Source organism: Penicillium citrinum, assembly GCF_028827155.1.
Source record: "Penicillium citrinum strain IBT 23319 chromosome Unknown utg000009l:1.0-4274883.0:1.0-4276374.0, whole genome shotgun sequence".
In the NCBI taxonomy this organism is placed as follows: Eukaryota; Fungi; Ascomycota; class Eurotiomycetes; order Eurotiales; family Aspergillaceae; genus Penicillium; species Penicillium citrinum.
Window position 1 is genome coordinate 872,402 of NW_026622694.1, and position 16,887 is coordinate 889,288.

Here is a 16,887-nt window from a genome sequence, read left to right on the forward strand (position 1 = left end):
GTATCCTGCTTGACGGGTTGTTCTATCGGCAATTCATTAGATTATCTCCACTCTCCTATCATAATCGAGGAGAAACAGAGCCCTAGAAACTTGTTTGGTATAACAGTAACTCTCCCGCCGACTCCGTTTGGCTGATTTGTATCGATACATCCCCAACGACCAATTGTGTCAAAACACTGGTGAAAGGTTGGCTTTTCGAGGTTAGCGTAGGGTGAAACACTTATAATTCTGTAGGAGACTCGAATCAGTTGTGATGAAAATTTCTCGGTCCAATTCAAAACCAGTCCGCAGATTTCTGGAGTCAAGAACGTGAAGGTGTTCGTAAGGCTGGGTTTCTCAATGGTATTCCTTTCTGACTTGCTGAAGATGCTGGGTCACTCTTCATGTGAAATGTGAAGGTGGCAGCTATTCAAATGGAATCAGTAACCTTTACATATACTTAGTATGCCTCACGAAAACATTTCATCGTATTGTGATCAGCGTTTGGACAATATCTCTATTCGTCAATTAAGAAAATCAACATCGATTCCTTGCGAGAATACTCATGACGATCACGTCGATCCTTCAAATGAGGATGAGTTTCCTCGGGTTGTGTTTCCTCAGGTTGTTTCTGTGTAACCTTCTCTTGTCAAGAGAGTTTGATGGTGATGATAATCGATATTCTCTACGACCAAATAGCTACCTTGAAGCATTCGAGCATTCAAGCTCTGTGCCTCCTTGTCGTTTGACATGATATCATGCAGTAGATTCCGAGGTCGCCGAAACCCCAGCAGAACCAAACAAACTAGAGGGAAGACACTTCAAGGTTCAACTGGATCTTTGAAGAGGATATCCCAGGATTATCGTCACAGCAAGACGACCAGGCCAAGATGTAGCAACCATAAATACTGCCTTATGATGCGCTTCAAAATCAGCATCGGACTCAGCTGCTGATTTTTTTTTTTAAAAAAAAAACACTCTTATTACGATCTAATCCTTCAACATGAAGATCACGCTCGCCACCTTGGCTGCTTTCGTAGCCTTTACATCGGCCGTAATTGTCGAAGATCCTGTATTGGGACCAGGACCTGACGGCCAACCTCTACCTCTAGATTTAACAGTGCTGAGATAAAATGGAGCCAGGCGTGAGGCACTTCCCTTGCTATGATTTGAGATTAAAAACCTTTGAGTATTGAAGTATGGATTAAATCTTACTCTTTCACAGTGACAACCGCCCGGTATACCTTTTCCTCGCAAATTACATGGATAGTAAATATCCTCCGGAATGCACCAGCATCGCGAAAAGCATCGATCCCAGTAGTGGGCAGTATATGATCCCTGCAGGGAGCATTAATTGTTCTGTCAGCGGCGGGTAAGTGCCCCCTTCAACGCATAGAATATAGATCTACTGTACTAAATTGAATACCTTTTCAGGAGTGGATATCAATTCCGTCTAAGCTACGAAGATAATTGCTGCAGTATCCAAGCTCAAAACAACAAGCCCTTCAACGTGGCGCCTTATACACCCAGTGATCCTACGGCCTGTGGAAGTCGAACCTGTTAATTGAATCAATTGAGTTGGCCAGATTCATTGCTCTGGCATTCGGATTTGATCATCCCAGCCTTGCATCTCATGTTGATTCGAGAAGGGGTTTTCTATGTTGATCTAAGTTGATGGCCATGATATAGTGGCTTTCTAGCGCTCATTGAATTCCATGACAATTAGGTAGTGACAGCGAAGTTTGTATCGCTGCTCTTTTCGAGTACCAATTGACTACAAATTATGAAGTCTTCCGGTTACAGCGTATTGAAATATATCTATTTCTTGTAAATCATGGGTTGAAGCTACAGATGCTTCACAATAACACTATCAGAGGTGACCGAGCTTGAAGTAAGAACAACACCCTTCTGTTTAATATCAACGAGAGTACTCCCAACCGGCCCACCAAGAGTCCCGTTCCGAGAAGCCAGAACCTTTGAAAAAACAACCTGCTCAAAGTCCACAAATGGGACAAGAACTGTACTCTCTATAAAATCCTCAACAATCCACTCGGCATTATATCCGCACAGATCAGCGTGAACCTCGAAAGGCCCACTAAACGCATGAGACGCAATCTGACCCGTGGAAATATTCTCGATAACCGCTGTTCCAGAAATCTTAGATGTAGCATTCACCGTCATTTTAATCCTATCCCCGGCTGATAGAGAAATATCGCGATGCGAGAATGAATGCGAATACGCAGGATACCATTCAAACCAGGCATCGTACGAGATGGAATTTCCTCTTACACAGAATTCTATCCCAGTTTGCAGGATTGCAGTGCTACAGGTATCTCCATCGATACCAACCCAGGCAGAGGCGCAGTATTCGTCTAATGAGGGGCCTTGAGAAGGGGGTTTTGGAGTTGGAACGGTGATTTCCGCAGTCACGAAGTTGTAATCCGTGCCTGTGAGCACTGCACCGGCCCAATTGGAGGTATATCTCTCATCAGAGCGATTGAGAAAGAGCCTCTGGTCTGTGTCGCATGTATAGGGTAGATGGCTCTCGTGATTATTGAGATGGGAAAGTCGTCGAGTTTCATACCGTCCCCGGCGATGAATAATCAAAGGGTTAGCGAGGGCCACACTCACAAGGAGCCAGCTGCTGAGAAATGTATAGTAGAGCCTCATATAGCAAGGTTTGTGAGGTAAAGTGAAAAAGTCAGTGGGCTCTAGATAAATACAGGAATTAAGCCCTTGAATTTAACGGACCAAATGAGTAAACCTGAGTGTCTCACTCAACTCGACTCTTTATATCACTAATTATGGTCTTACTTCACCGAGAACCATTGTGACATATGACTAGCAGGTAGTAGATGCCAACTCTTCAAAGACGAAATCTTTCTCTATAATAACCTCCGAATGATCTTAGTACTAGTTAGTATCATGGGACTGATTGTCGATGTAACAGCATTGCAGGGGTTTCGCCCACGTCAGCTTGCATATTCGATCAATTTCTAAAGTCAGTCTATGTCCATCCCCCTCGCTCTCTTTGAGAAGAGGGAGAAAAAAAGAGAGAGAGAGAAGTCGTACGGGACAGTGTCTTCCATGTTTGATGTGTAGCAGTGTCTAAACTTAAGCAGAGAGAATGAACAAAGATGGTCTTGTTAATTCATGGAACGCTGAACCATGCTCTGAAAGATGCAATTGCTTGACGCATTTTTGAATTCAAGACCTTAATTGAAGAGAGCCACAGGTCACATTCATTGAAGTTGTCGTAGTCCCATGAATTAACCCTAGCCATACCGGATTGGGATAGCTAAGACACCCTGCAGTATAAAATCGATCTGCAAAAGATCGAACCAATGACAGGCCCACAATGTCGATCTACAAATCACCACCATCATACTTCATTCCATAGATCGAATAAATCCAATTCAAGACTTGCCGATTTCCTCCCATGATTGATTTTAATGAGAAAAGTCCTGTTCGACTTTATACTGCAGTACAGTACGTCATGTTCATGACGTCAACCGTTCGCAGCAACTTCGACTTTCTCTTCTTCCTCTTCTTCTCATTCTTTTCTTTCTTCAAATGGTCAATGCTTTGATTGGAAAATACTCCAATCCATTCCATACCTTCACAAAATCACCCAGTACCTCCCAAAAATTCCCATTGCCAACCATTGAACCACTCTCCACCGCTATCACCACCACCACCACCACCTCGATATCAACCATGAAATCCAACTCCACAACCAAAATAGTACTTTATTGGCACCGAACAGACCTCCGTCTCCACGACTCCCCAGCTCTAACCTCCGCACTCTCCCTAAAACCAACAACCTTCATCCCAATCTGGACCTGGGATCCACACTACGTCTACAAATCCCGCGTCGGACCAAATAGATGGTCTTTCCTGCTAGAAAGCCAAATCAATCTCTCAAACTCCTACAAAAGTCTCAACCCAAAGCAGAAACTCTGGGTAATTCGCGAAGCGCCGCAAACCGTTCTCCCAAAATTATGGAAAAGATGGGGGGGTTACGCATCTTGTTTTCGAAAAGGATACAGATTCCTACGCACGTGCTCGTGATGAAGAGGTCATTCGATTAGCAGAGGAAGCGGGCGTTGAAGTTATTGTTAAAATGGGGAGAAATTTATTTGATCCTGATGATCTTGTTCGGAAGAATGGGGGGAAACCTACGATGAGTATATCGCAAGTTGAAAAAGCTGCTGAGAAAATTGGGGATGGAAGACCTGAAAGACCTCTGGATGCTCCAGGGTCAAATGATATTCCCAATCCATTACCGATTGAGAAAATGGATTTGAAGGGTATACAACATGAGAATGTTGATCCTGGGGTTGATGTTAATTCTGATCATCGGGTTGGTAAGGATAAACAGTATATTGATATCATGGGACCGAATCAGGATTTCGGAGTCCCTACCCTTAAAGAAATTGGAATTAACCCTTCTGACATCGAAACACCACATCGAGGAGGGGAGTCCGTTGCATTGGATTTGTTAAATGGATATATACAAAACGAAGAGTATATTGGTTTATTCGAGAAACCAAATACATCCCCCGCAGCATTCGAACCTCAATCAACAACACTCCTCTCACCACATCTTCATTTCGGCACATTATCAGTCCGAAAATTCTGGTGGGATGTACAAGACGTCATGGAAAAGCGCAAAAAAGCCAAGAAACCCAATGCTTCTATACCAACTAATATACCCGGTCAACTATTATTTCGCGATATGTACTTTGCCGCTCAGGCTGCTATCGGCGAAGCATTTTGTCGAACATACGGGAATCCCATCGTCCGTTTCATCGATTGGCACCTGCAAACTAAAAGTCCGGAGAAAATTGCACATGGGGAGTCGGGGGGTAAATTGTACGACGTTGATTCGGAAAAGGCCGAGGAATGGTTTTTACGATGGAAGGAAGGGCGGACAGGATTCCCTTGGATTGACGCTTTAATGAGACAACTTAAGCAAGAAGGGTGGATTCATCATCTTGGTCGACATAGTGTTGCTTGTTTTTTGACTAGGGGAGGTTGTTATGTGAGTTGGGAACGAGGAGCTGAAGTTTTCGAGGAAATGTTGATTGATCGTAAGTATTTCCCCCCTGGATATCGATATCCTGTGACTTGATCATAAGATCTACCCAGAACACCCCACGCTGACATTATCCCACTGAATCAGATGAGACAGCTTGTAATATTGGTAACTGGATGTGGTTATCATGTACAGCTTTCTTCGCCCAATTCTACCGGTGCTATTCACCCATATCATTTGGTAAGAAATGGGATCCTGAAGGTAACCTCATTCGGAGATACTGTCCGGAACTAGCAAAGTTTGATAAGAAATACATCTACGAGCCATGGAGGGCACCAATTGCCGATCAGCGGAAATGGGGATGCAGGGTTACTGGAGATAAGACCGATTGGACCGAAGATGGCCAAGTCTATCCCAAGCCCATGTTTGATTTTGATGAACGAAGAACGATTTGTCTGGATGGGATGAAGAAGGCATATCATGTTGGATTGCACGGAGATGATAAGCAGGTGAAGGATGAATCGTGGCGGAAAGCCTTTGGAATAGAGGAGGGTGGGCAGAGGCCTCAAAAGAAGCAGAAGACAAACCAGTAGTAAACATGTGTTGGGAGAAGTTGAAGTGTGAATATTTTGATTCATTCGAGATCTTGAAGTATAAATGTGTATAATATATAATATACAAGCGCCCCGTATTCATATCGTTTTCGTCATGAATTCCTCCAAAGAATAATTTCAGCGCAATGATATATGATCCCAATATTAAATGCTCCACATGCCGTGTAAAATATGAAAAGAAAATGAAAAGAAAAGAAAAAAAAAACAAAAAAACAAAAAAAAGTCCTCACAAATGCAATATATACATAAAACTAGAAGAAGAAAGAGTAAACAAAGATCAACACCGTCGCAACAGTGGCAATCTCATATTGGAACTCGAACCAAGCAGCCTGGCCACCAAAGGCAATCTTCTTGCTCTTCCGGGTTGGATGGGCAACGCCAGTCTTAGGGTCACGGTTCAACAGATTCTCACGATCGGGGACAGTTGGAGGGTGAATTGCATATGAAACGGGAGTCCACAATGAGGTACAGATGAAAAGGAAGGTAAGTGGAGGCCAGAAGGCATGGGTAATCAGACAAATGACGATACCCTTGAAACCGCTCTCCTTGTAGAAGCACCGATAAGTAGAAATGGCAACCGCAATGATAGTCACGTAGACGAAAGCGAAATGGAATAAAGCCATGAAGTTGAAGAGAATCACCCGCAGACGGACGAACATGTTTTTCCTTAGGTTGACATCACGCTCGTTCAGTTCGGATCCCAGAGAACCGGTTGGCTTGAAGGCTTGCGTCTGGCCACCGAGCCACTTGGGAAGAATGAATGATCGAACAATGCAAAGGGCGATGTAAGGTGACATCCAGAGTTGGTAACGAGATCCACGCTGACCAGTGTGGTAGCCAGCCGGAATGAAGAGTGCAAATTCGCAGAGTCGGTTGGCCAAAGTTGAGGCGAAACAAGTCCAGATAAGCCAATGCAGCTGGTCCTGGTTTGCGTAGGCCACGAGCTGCTTACCCCACAGAAGAATGATGGGAATGGCGAAGAGAGAGGCAGTCAGAAGGATAGTATACAAACTCAAAGTCGCATACAGGAATCCAGAAAAGCGCTGGGCAATAGTCATTTTCTTGACCGCATCACCCCAAGCGCAGAACTTCAGCTTAAATGCTGTATCCACAGTACCAATGGCCCAACGGGTACGTTGCTTCAGGTGACCGCCAAAGTCTTCAGGGACAGTACCGAACTGCAGAGGTTCATGGACATACGCGGTTTTCCAGCCCTTTCCGAGCATCAGGGTGGAAGTTGCAACATCCTCCGCCAAAGAACCCAGTGGGAAGTTACCGATATCCTCCAGAGCCTCGCGACGAACAATATAGCCCGAACCAGTACACCAAGCGACGTTCATCGCATCCTTGATAGGTTCAATGACATGCACGAAGAAGTCGAGACTCTGCGCGAGCGGATCGGACGCAGGGGTATTGTAGAAAAGCTGGGGAGGGCATGCAAGGGCCATTTGAGGGTCCACCAACAAGTGGGGAAGAACGGCGCGCAGCCATTCCTGTTCGGGGATCTAAGGCCTCCCATTAGTATAGATTCGCGTATAAGAGACACTCGTATGAGGGGAGGGGGGGGCAATAAGAACAAAATTAAAGTGCTTACCATGTCAGCATCAAGAGCAGCCATAAATTGACTGGCACCACCGGGCAAAGTGTGAACCTGGTCGAGACCGTAGTTCAGATTGCCAGCCTTGAAGTGATGAGGCTTGCCAGGGATCTTTTCGCGGGCCATGTAGTAAAGATTGGGGTTCGTCATGGCGATTTGATTGCAGGAGTCTTCCAAAGTGACCGATTTACCATCATCCAAGACAATGACTCGGAATCGTTCCATCGGGTAGTCTTGATCGAGGGCACCACGGACAGTATCAAGAACAACCTCATCATCCTCTCCGCAGCAGGTGATGAAGACATCCACAGTAGGACAGTCATTCCCAACCAATCGAAGCTTAGCTCTACCTCTCTTTTTCAATGCCAACATTGTCCAACAATTGTGCATCAGAGAAGGAATTGCAACAGCAATTTCAATCGCCACGAAGACCCACGCACCCGCGAAGCTGTAACCGGCCGCATTCTGAGCCATAATGATACAATAGACACGAAGTCCCAGATAGAAGAGGTACAGTCCGGTATTAGCAAACGTGAGAAACGGGGTGAACATGAAGACCCAACGTTTCCAACCCTTCCAGATATCGACATCATCACGATCATCGAGACGAGCAATAGACCCAGAACCTGTCTGTACCCATTCTTTCGCGAAACCTGGAGTGGCCGGTGTATCGACGAGATTTGTGAGAGATGCCGCACTTGCTAATTGTGAATTCTGATACTGTTCAAGGACAGAGACCTGAGTTAGCTTCATTGGGAACCACTTTGCCTTTGTCTCGAGGCTTTCTTCTTTTTCTCTCTGGTGCGGCATTGCAAATCGCGCGAGCCACATGGAAGGACAAGAAGAAAGAAAGAAAAGAAGGTTGATCGAAGGAATGCGACACATACCAGAGTAGGCGAGGCCGAGCGAGAGTCATAGGGAGTATTGGGGAACGAATCCGGACCACCGGACAAACGCGGAGTCGGTTGCAGCCATGGAGACGAATACTCGGGGGGACTGTAGTTGGTAGTACTTGTGGTAGCAGTATGACCCGGTCGGATTGGCATGATGGGTCGAGGTGATGGGGCGGAATCCTGGAATTGGAAATCGAAAGAGTTGGGATACCGGGAATTTTGTGGAGGAGTTAATTCATAAGTCTCCTCTTCCTCGGGGTATGGGCTACCATAGGGGCTGGGAGGGTAGTGGGAAGCAGCATGGCCGTTCATGGTGGATGAGTTCGACACCACGCACGCTTGCGGTAATGCGATGGCGGGGAGTGGGACGAGCGGAGTCACAGAAAAGTTGATCAAAGGATGGATAGGGAGGAGAAAGAAAGGGAAGAGAGTTAAGGATCAACAGATAGCAATAGTGATGATGTGTACAGAGATTGCCCGTACAGAAGAAAAGAAAGCAAAACAAAGCGAATGTGATGTAGCAAAAGACGGGAGAGAAGCAAGGAAGAAGTATTAAGTGAGATACACTTCGATGCTGTGGTGGTGTATTGTATGTATGTTAATACCAAGATTACCAAGATACCAAGCTACAGTACATAGTAGAACATGCATTAGGGCGGGCTTATCTTTACTCTTTGTCTATGGATCTCCGTTATTGGTGTGTATGTACAATGTAAGAGGTGTAATTTATGCAATCTGATGGATCCGATTGGCGTCAATCTCTTCACGATGGAGAAGTCTTAGACCAATCGGACCCGCAATGATGAATTGCCTCCGGTCTGGATCATCGCAGTATTAGTACAGTTTACTTACTCTGTACGGAGTACTCCGTACATTGATCATTATTCATTTACAATAATAGTATCACGACTGTACGTATATGCCGAGTATACTCTATACTCTATACTCTATACTCTATACTATATACTATATACAGAAGAGTTATACTCGCGTCCTCTTGCGTCACCATTGTGAGTACTCCCTCAATATACTGTACTCACTGTATTCACTGGACCGGCTAAAGATATTTCACCGATCGAAAATAGAATGCAAATGGAATGAATTGATTTTGAACCAACCAAACCTCGGGCAAACCCAGTCCCACTTTTGTCTCAGTCCACTTTTCTATATCCAGGCACATCTCGATCAACCACGGTTCCTGATCGCCAATGACCAACCGTTGGGTTTCGTGATTGGTGGATATGATTGGCTGGGTGTTATGACCAACCTGCATTTGGCCTACACAAACCTGGTTGATAGTCTCCACTGATCTCCACTTGGACCCACCCTGCGAGGGGAAAAAAAAGAACTTATCAGGCACAGCCAAAAGTAGACCAAAGCACACCCGCATTAGTCCGTGGCTTTGTATTGCTTGGTACTTCCGCTGCACTCGGAGAGATACTCTCCCTCACTGCAACCCCGATAATCCTTTTTTTTTTCTGGTTCTTTTTTTCGGATTTCATTTTTTACTTCCCTTTTTATCTTCCCTTTTTTTTTTATTTTCTTATTCATTTTTTATTTCTTGGCAAAATCAGTATTAACTTGCTATTCTTACCTATTCATTTTTCCCGCAACATCTCCGACATCCCGTTTTAGGCACATTCCGATCTCACACTTCCACTTCCCAGATCTTTCTTCAATCCTCTTTTTTCTTTCCATTCCTCCCACCACATTCTCAGCATAAACCCCCTCTTCACCTTCACTTTCACACATGGCGCTCTCGCTGATCGTCAACGCCGGCCTGATGGCCCTACCCATCGGGGGCTGTCTAGGCACACTCTTCGGCATTGATGCTCATCGCGCCGCCACCGGTCAACGCCCATTGTTCGCACCCAACCCAAATGATCCCGACGAGAACTTGGGTGTCGGAACTGGAGGAGGAGGAGGAGGTCAAGATAGTACCGGTGGTGGCTCGGGTGGTTCAGGATCAACTGGAGATGTCAGCGACAATGGAATTCAGAACAATCAATACTGTCAACTCTCTTACGGTATTTCGCCGCCTTCAAAGCATGGTGAATCTTTTACGCGTGAGTCTACCTCCTCTCACTTCATACAAGCTGCTTTCTTCTTTTCTTTGGCTCTATTCTGAATCAGTCGCTAATTCTTCTCAGTCAATCCCAACCAGTGGGGTGTGACAGATACCTCGGTTGGCGGACTATGCATGAATGTAAGTCAAATCTGCCTTATGCCTACTCTCCGGCTGCATTAGAGGCATTGGCTAACACTCACTCACAGGTCACCACATTCAACAACATGACCTACCCAACTCAATACTCTGCCCCGGACTTCTCCGTGACATGGAAATGGAACCCTGGACCCCAAACCGATCCCGTACACGCATTCCCCAATATCATGGTCGACAAAGTCCTACCCGTCGGACTCGACGATATGCAAGAGCTCTACTTCAACGTTCACTGGACCTACGGCGTCGGCGACACTATTGCCGAAACTACCGACGAAGATGAATTGACCTCCAACAGCGTCAACACCAACGTTGCCATCGATATGTTCTTCGACAGTGACAAGGAAACCGCGTTGAACAGCACAAATGCCAAATACGAAGTCATGATCTGGTTCGCAACCTTTGGCGCCGCAACACAACCATATGGTTATCCAAATGTCGTGACAACCCGAGAACTTAACGGTACAACCTTGTAAGTTGAACCATCGACACATCGACAGCCTTGCTATTTCAGGTTCCATACTAACGCCTTCACAGCAAACTCTACTCCGAAAAGAACAAGAACACAAATCAAAATGTCCTCACCTGGGCCGCAGAAAAAACCGTCGAACAATTCAGCGGAGACATTTACCCATTGATCACCGATCTTTACAAATTAAAGGGTGACGTCTACCCCTCAAGCCAGGATTACTTGGGTTACTTTGGTTTCGGTTCCGAAGCCTTCTCAGCCTCCAAGAACGTCACGCTCGGAGTGACCAACCTTGAAATCGGCATCAAGACATAAGCATAGCAACATGTATATATATAGAGCGATTCTTTGATTTACACAATATTAATGACTGGATGATACAATGCATACCAATTATCTTCTATTTTTACCTGATCCTGAACCACGCTTTTACTTTTCATTATAATCAACTTAACTACTATAAAAAACAAAAAACCAACACTGTAGACCCTTTTTTTTTTGCTAGCGCCGATCGTGGAATCTCAGTGGGGCAAAGGCGTTTCACCGTCTCCCACTATCTTTTGACACAACTTTATTGAATCGCCAACCCACCATAAGGCTAGCAATTGTTATGTAGGGACTCCTTCCCTATAATTCTACAGTCCAATAATACACAAACCCCTAGAAACATCCGCGAACACAATAATGTACCATATATGCAGTGATGGCAGTTGCTTCGGTGACGTGAATGGCTGGTATCACCCCTTACCGCAGCCGGAACGACGCATTTGGCAATACATAGACGAAATCAAAAAATCAAAAAACTGGGATTATTCAAGAAACAAGGAACTGTACAATACATACAATGATAATCAAAGAATCATGCATTATTCATATAATGGGTCGAGTGGTGGAGATGGGATAATTTTCTCGGAATTATTCACTTGACCTTGCACATCCACCCCATCACCGGAGCAATATCAACTTTTACCGGTGAAAATCACATCTATACAAATTATACTATAATTGAAAATCTAACAGGTCAAATCTATTAGGCTACTACCCTTACTCACTTCGAAGCAAAGAAGGGGAGTAGAGAAAATGGAGAATGGGAAACCAAACAACTTTCTTATTTCCATATTGTAACCCACGAATGCGGCCACTCTTCTCTCGGTCATCCCTGTCAAATCCCGAAGGACATTGTCACCTTAAAAATAAAATCCTACTAGTCCCAAACCACGCGGATTACATTACAGCCTTGTGCTCATAATGTCAGAATAGCCCTGTCGCGATTTGATTACTGATCAGTTTCCGTTTAAGGGTGGAAGCCAAGTCTGGCATTAGGGACGAGCCCCTTAGGATTGAGATGTGGTTTATAGGAAGAGGGATTGTGATCGGGGTTTTTCTGGAGGTGTTATTCAAGAATTGAATTTTTTGATATGCATTTGTGGCCATCGCTGGTCTTTACAGTAGTTTTAATATTGTTTTTATAGATCTGCTGCGTGGGTAGTTGAAAATCAGCCCTAAAGGTCAGCCCTTATAACATCGCACTGACTCGGCCTGACTAGTGTAAAACTTTACAACAAACTAAAACTGTCATTCTCAGGCCAGATAATACTCTAGCATACTTTAGATGAATATCCAAGTCTCCCAGCCACAGGTGAATTTATTGCTCTCTACATTAATTAATGTACGCTGATGAACCACCTGATTCATCAGCGTGCATTAATTATGGTGTTTTCTGAATGAACTATACCAGCTTTTTTTATATCTGACGCCTTTTATCTTACTCGGAGTATGTATGAGTATTGTAATATCCATCTTATTTATCTTGTCCTACCTTCATGATGGTATACTAAACTACTAGTTTAGTATAGTAATCCACTACAGCTAGAAACTATGCTTCTATATGCACTTCTCACATCTCATATCCAAAGGCGTATCAAATTTATTTAATTCCTTAACTTTGCGTTGGATACCAACAAAGCATCGCTCTCACCCGCAATATCTTCAGTGGATTAGAATACCCAGGTTAATAATGTCAAGTGCATGCCGCAAATTTATAAAGGAATCCATTGAATTTGGACGCTGAGGCCGCGTTCCACCACTGATAATCACGTGATATCATCGGCTGTCGCTCGGCTACTCAAAATGACATTGAGTCATCTTCAACAACGCACATCATTCTTTTATGTTATTCCATTCTGGAAATTCCAATTTGCCAGCCTTTAAAGCGTCGTTTTCATCTATTTATGGGGTCCAGCTATACGTAGGACGTGTGTCTTATCTGATTCAATACAGTCGCCCTGCATTAGGCCACTTCGCAAAACTCTCAGTCCAACTTCCGGCGAAACTATTCCATGTTTCTGACGAACAGCTCTTTAATTCAACCAGCATGATACTCCAGCTTGTTCAGTCTACATGGGGCTTCCTGGCAAATCCCCGTGTCCTGTGCAGCATTGCAGCCATCATATTTCTCTTATGCATCGCCTTGGTTATTGTTGCACAAAATGGAAACAATACTACGACGCGTAGAAAATTAAAAAATTTACAAAAAGTGGGATCGACCACGAGAAATATGGCGGATCAATATCATCCCAAATTCGATCATCCAGCCGGTACTCAAGTTGATGGACTACCTCGAATTAAATCAATCTATCTCCATCCAGTCAAATCATGCGGACCAATCGAGGTAGATCGGGCCTTGCTCACCAAAACCGGGTTTCTTTTCGATAGATGTTTTGTACTGGCAACGGGTCCACTAAAAGAAGACTCGTCGAGCGAGAAATGGCGATTCATCAGTCAGCGCACGAAGCCATCCATGTCCAGAATCGAGACAGAACTGTGGCTACCAAATAAATACAACTACACCGCTACACAAGACCAGTCCGGTGGATATCTAGTTATGAGATTCGACAACCCAGAAACACCTACATGGGCTGATCGAATTGAAACATTGCTCCGTACATGGGATCCATCGACTATCCCACAAACATCCTTCATCGTCCCCCTCAGTCTCACAGCTACCGAAATAGAAGGCTTCCAAACAAAGCCCAAAACATTCAACATTCATTCTCGCGATGCGAAGGGAATAGATATGGGTGAAATCCCATCTGTCGCAGCAGCTTTGCCTCAATTGAAGAAATTCTTGAAAATCCCCAATGGCGACGGCTTGTCTCTTTTCAGATGCACACCCGATACCCTCGTCCGAACGGATAAAAATCTCGCTCCACTCAAACACATCGGGACACCAGCCGTTCACGGTTATACAGACCAACAACCCATCAACATAAACAGTCTATCCTCGGTCCAAGCCGTATCCGCCCTCCTCCCAACAGAAAATCAACCCATGGACGCCCTTCGCTTCCGGGCAAATATATGGATCGAGAACGCACCCGCATACGACGAAGAAGAATGGAAACGATACTGCATCCTGCCAAAAAGCCAAACTTCCCTTTCTCGAGCTCAAGTGGCGCCGACACTTTCAGTCGTTTGTCGAACATCAAGATGTACAATGCCAAACGTAGATCCAGCAAAAGGAACCTTTGATACGGATAACCCGCCACTAGACAGAAAGAAAGGTAAGCCCCAGCCAAGTACGACTTTGGTTCAGTATCGTACCGTGGAAACTGGCAACAAAGCGGCGCTCGGCTATCTGGGCATGCATTGTGTGCCAGAAGACTGGTGTTTGAAGGTGGCCGAGGGGCAGGGGGAGGGTTTATTTGTTGAGGTTGGAGATGAGATTGAGGTTCTTGAAAGGGGAGTGCATCTCTATGGATCTACTGGGAATGACTACTGAGCTTTTTTGGATACATTTCAGTACATAGCATTGCACAATGCTTCCTAGCGCCATTCATTTTTTTCTCGGGTCCTTTAGTTGTATTCATTCGGGGGCGGAAGGAAGTTCCTGTACAAAAGCGTGGATTTGATCAAAGAACTAGAAACACAGGCCAAATTGACAATTATGTGACCCAAATAGTCTCCATATGGAGTTGAAAGATCAAAGAATCCCATTTCTACTAGAGCAGTTCCATGCTATCAATGACTGATACTCAGTCCGGCATCGTAAACCTGCGCTGAAAGAGTCCCGTATTGATTCCAACTCGCTCTCCAGCATCAACGGATGATCTTCACATTAATCAAACTCTCCCACGTATCACCATAAATAAAAAGAAAGAACCAACTATTCAAAGAACGGAAGAATGGGCGTGGCTCAACCAAACAGGCCATTCACAAATAACTTCTTTGAAAGACAGCATTTCTAGATCTGAAAGATATCCAACTTTCTTTGATCCCAAACATTGTAACATAACCATGCTCTAGTAATACATACCAGGGTAACCCTCTATATCCTATCTATCCCACGCCTCAAATATACTCGAAAATCCACCATCACTGTCTACATCCCACGACCCTCAAAATGCCTCGTCGTCACATTCGAAGCCCACATACAAAGAGGAAGCGTCAACCATCACCCTCAGAGTCATCACCTTCAAGATCTAAAGCTAAAACATCCGAAAGTAAACCGTTCCCCCGCGTAAAACCCGAGGCACAAGATCTATCACTTTCATCTCAGAGTCGGAAATCTATACTATCGCAGTCCGCTTTGCGTAGATCGAGTTCTGTTATTCAAACACCCCCAAAACCAGAATATAGAAGATGGCCCCGTCAAGATCCGCCTATTACCAATATGAATGATATTCCTAAGAGCTGGAATTGGAGTCCTGATGAGCTTGATCTTGATACGGAGTACGTGACAATTATAAAAAATGATTCAAATGTGCTTCAGGACTCTAAAACTCATTTCGTTCCATAGTGACATCGACGCTCACATCGCCCGTAATAAAGAACGCATCGAAGATGGAATTCTTCCTCGACTCTTCGAGATAAGACTACGAGAATACGAGAAGAAAAAGGCATACCGAGACCAAATGATTTCGTCGGAGCCAAAGGGTCTTAGCATGAGTGTTATAACTAGACTCACCAGTCTAAAGGACATGAAGAAGATTCTTGAAAAGAACGGCGATGAGAATGAACAACTTTCGAACGTCAATGCCCTCATCAAGGCTTATCGAGAACGTACACTTGACTGGTCTCAAGATGGAAAAGTCACATACTGGTATAAAGGGACACAACTCTGTCAACCAAGAGACTTTATAATTGAAGAGTTAATTGAGTTGAATCGCAAATATAATCCCGAAAAGAAGCATAATGAGGGTAAAGGATTTTGGGTTGAAGGAGTAAGTCTACTTACTCCTTAGGCAATGACCTATTAACAACTCTAAATAATATCCCAAACTAAACTAAACTAATATGTCACATATTGAAATAGCTCTCAGGACCCGAGCCTAAACGAATGATGTTATCAATTTCTATCCCAGCAGTACTCTCATGGAATCTTTGGCCAACACACATGGTTCGTACTACACATATCCATCCAAATCAATCAAAAAAAAAGTAATACTAAATCTCATCCACAAACAGATATGGTTCGAAGTCCGAGTCCCAGGGTCACCCAATGGAATCAAAATGGAATTCCTAGAAGATACCGGCGCAAACACAATGAGCATCTACTCATCTGATCTAGAAACCCTAATTAACGGCACTGGCGTCCCGGGTTTAATCCCCCCTGAACCTAGGCGATACAGTCGTTCAAACAGCTAGTACCGCCGTCACAGATAAAGCAGTACTCCTCGAAGCAAGAGTAGCTCATTCAGGCTTGTATACGAAGTGGTATATGCTGGAGTGTATAGTTAGGGAGGATACAGTGGAAAGTACAAGATGGAGACTTAGTGGGTCTTGGTGGAGGGAATCGTTGTATACTGGCAGTTTTCCAGATAGCCAGAGAGTCATATCTGCTTCGGATAATTACTGGGAGTTTGTGAAAACGATTCCAGATGTAAATCCTGATGAAGTCGTTCCTATTTCCCCGCCGAAGCGAGGCGATAATGCTGTTGGCGGTGGAACAAAGTATAAAAATATCTTCGATGAATTCCTCAATTTGATTTCTTGATTTGGATTGATATGATCATTTGACGGAATATCGTCGGGACTTTAAGTGATTCTCATATTTGCGTTTAGTTGGGAAACACCTGAT

General features: G+C 44.4%; 6 protein-coding genes across 6 annotated transcripts; 4 read left to right on the forward strand and 2 right to left on the reverse strand.

The window, feature by feature from the left end:
* Positions 1 to 1,824: 1,824 nt before the first annotated feature.
* N7469_009803 (A4/G1 family peptidase) lies at positions 1,825 to 2,649 on the reverse strand (the record flags this gene model as incomplete). The annotated part of the gene is made up of 1 exon (XM_056648708.1): positions 1,825 to 2,649. One exon carries the CDS (start codon positions 2,647 to 2,649, stop codon positions 1,825 to 1,827), a length of 825 nt encoding a protein of 274 aa, XP_056495839.1.
* Positions 2,650 to 3,696: 1,047 nt separating this feature from the next.
* N7469_009804 (deoxyribodipyrimidine photo-lyase PHR1) lies at positions 3,697 to 5,610 on the forward strand (the record flags this gene model as incomplete). The annotated part of the gene is given in 3 exon segments (XM_056648709.1): positions 3,697 to 3,942; positions 3,956 to 5,072; positions 5,165 to 5,610. The coding sequence occupies 3 exon segments, from the start codon at positions 3,697 to 3,699 to the stop codon at positions 5,608 to 5,610; spliced, it is 1,809 nt and encodes a 602-aa protein (XP_056495840.1).
* Positions 5,611 to 5,882: 272 nt separating this feature from the next.
* Positions 5,883 to 8,433, reverse strand: N7469_009805 (glycosyltransferase family 2 protein; the record flags this gene model as incomplete). Its single annotated transcript, XM_056648710.1, has 3 exons — positions 5,883 to 7,136; positions 7,226 to 7,948; positions 8,116 to 8,433. 3 exons carry the CDS (start codon positions 8,431 to 8,433, stop codon positions 5,883 to 5,885), a joined length of 2,295 nt encoding a protein of 764 aa, XP_056495841.1.
* A 1,438-nt stretch (positions 8,434 to 9,871) lies between these two features.
* Positions 9,872 to 11,126, forward strand: N7469_009806 (glycoside hydrolase family 12 protein; the record flags this gene model as incomplete). Its single annotated transcript, XM_056648711.1, has 4 exons — positions 9,872 to 10,187; positions 10,272 to 10,327; positions 10,396 to 10,814; positions 10,880 to 11,126. 4 exons carry the CDS (start codon positions 9,872 to 9,874, stop codon positions 11,124 to 11,126), a joined length of 1,038 nt encoding a protein of 345 aa, XP_056495842.1.
* A 2,242-nt stretch (positions 11,127 to 13,368) lies between these two features.
* Positions 13,369 to 14,589, forward strand: N7469_009807 (uncharacterized protein; the record flags this gene model as incomplete). The annotated part of the gene is made up of 1 exon (XM_056648712.1): positions 13,369 to 14,589. The coding sequence occupies one exon, from the start codon at positions 13,369 to 13,371 to the stop codon at positions 14,587 to 14,589; it is 1,221 nt and encodes a 406-aa protein (XP_056495843.1).
* Positions 14,590 to 15,480: 891 nt separating this feature from the next.
* N7469_009808 (uncharacterized protein) lies at positions 15,481 to 16,454 on the forward strand (the record flags this gene model as incomplete). The annotated part of the gene is made up of 3 exons (XM_056648713.1): positions 15,481 to 15,539; positions 15,607 to 16,030; positions 16,275 to 16,454. 3 exons carry the CDS (start codon positions 15,481 to 15,483, stop codon positions 16,452 to 16,454), a joined length of 663 nt encoding a protein of 220 aa, XP_056495844.1.
* Between the last annotated feature and the right edge of the window lie 433 nt (positions 16,455 to 16,887).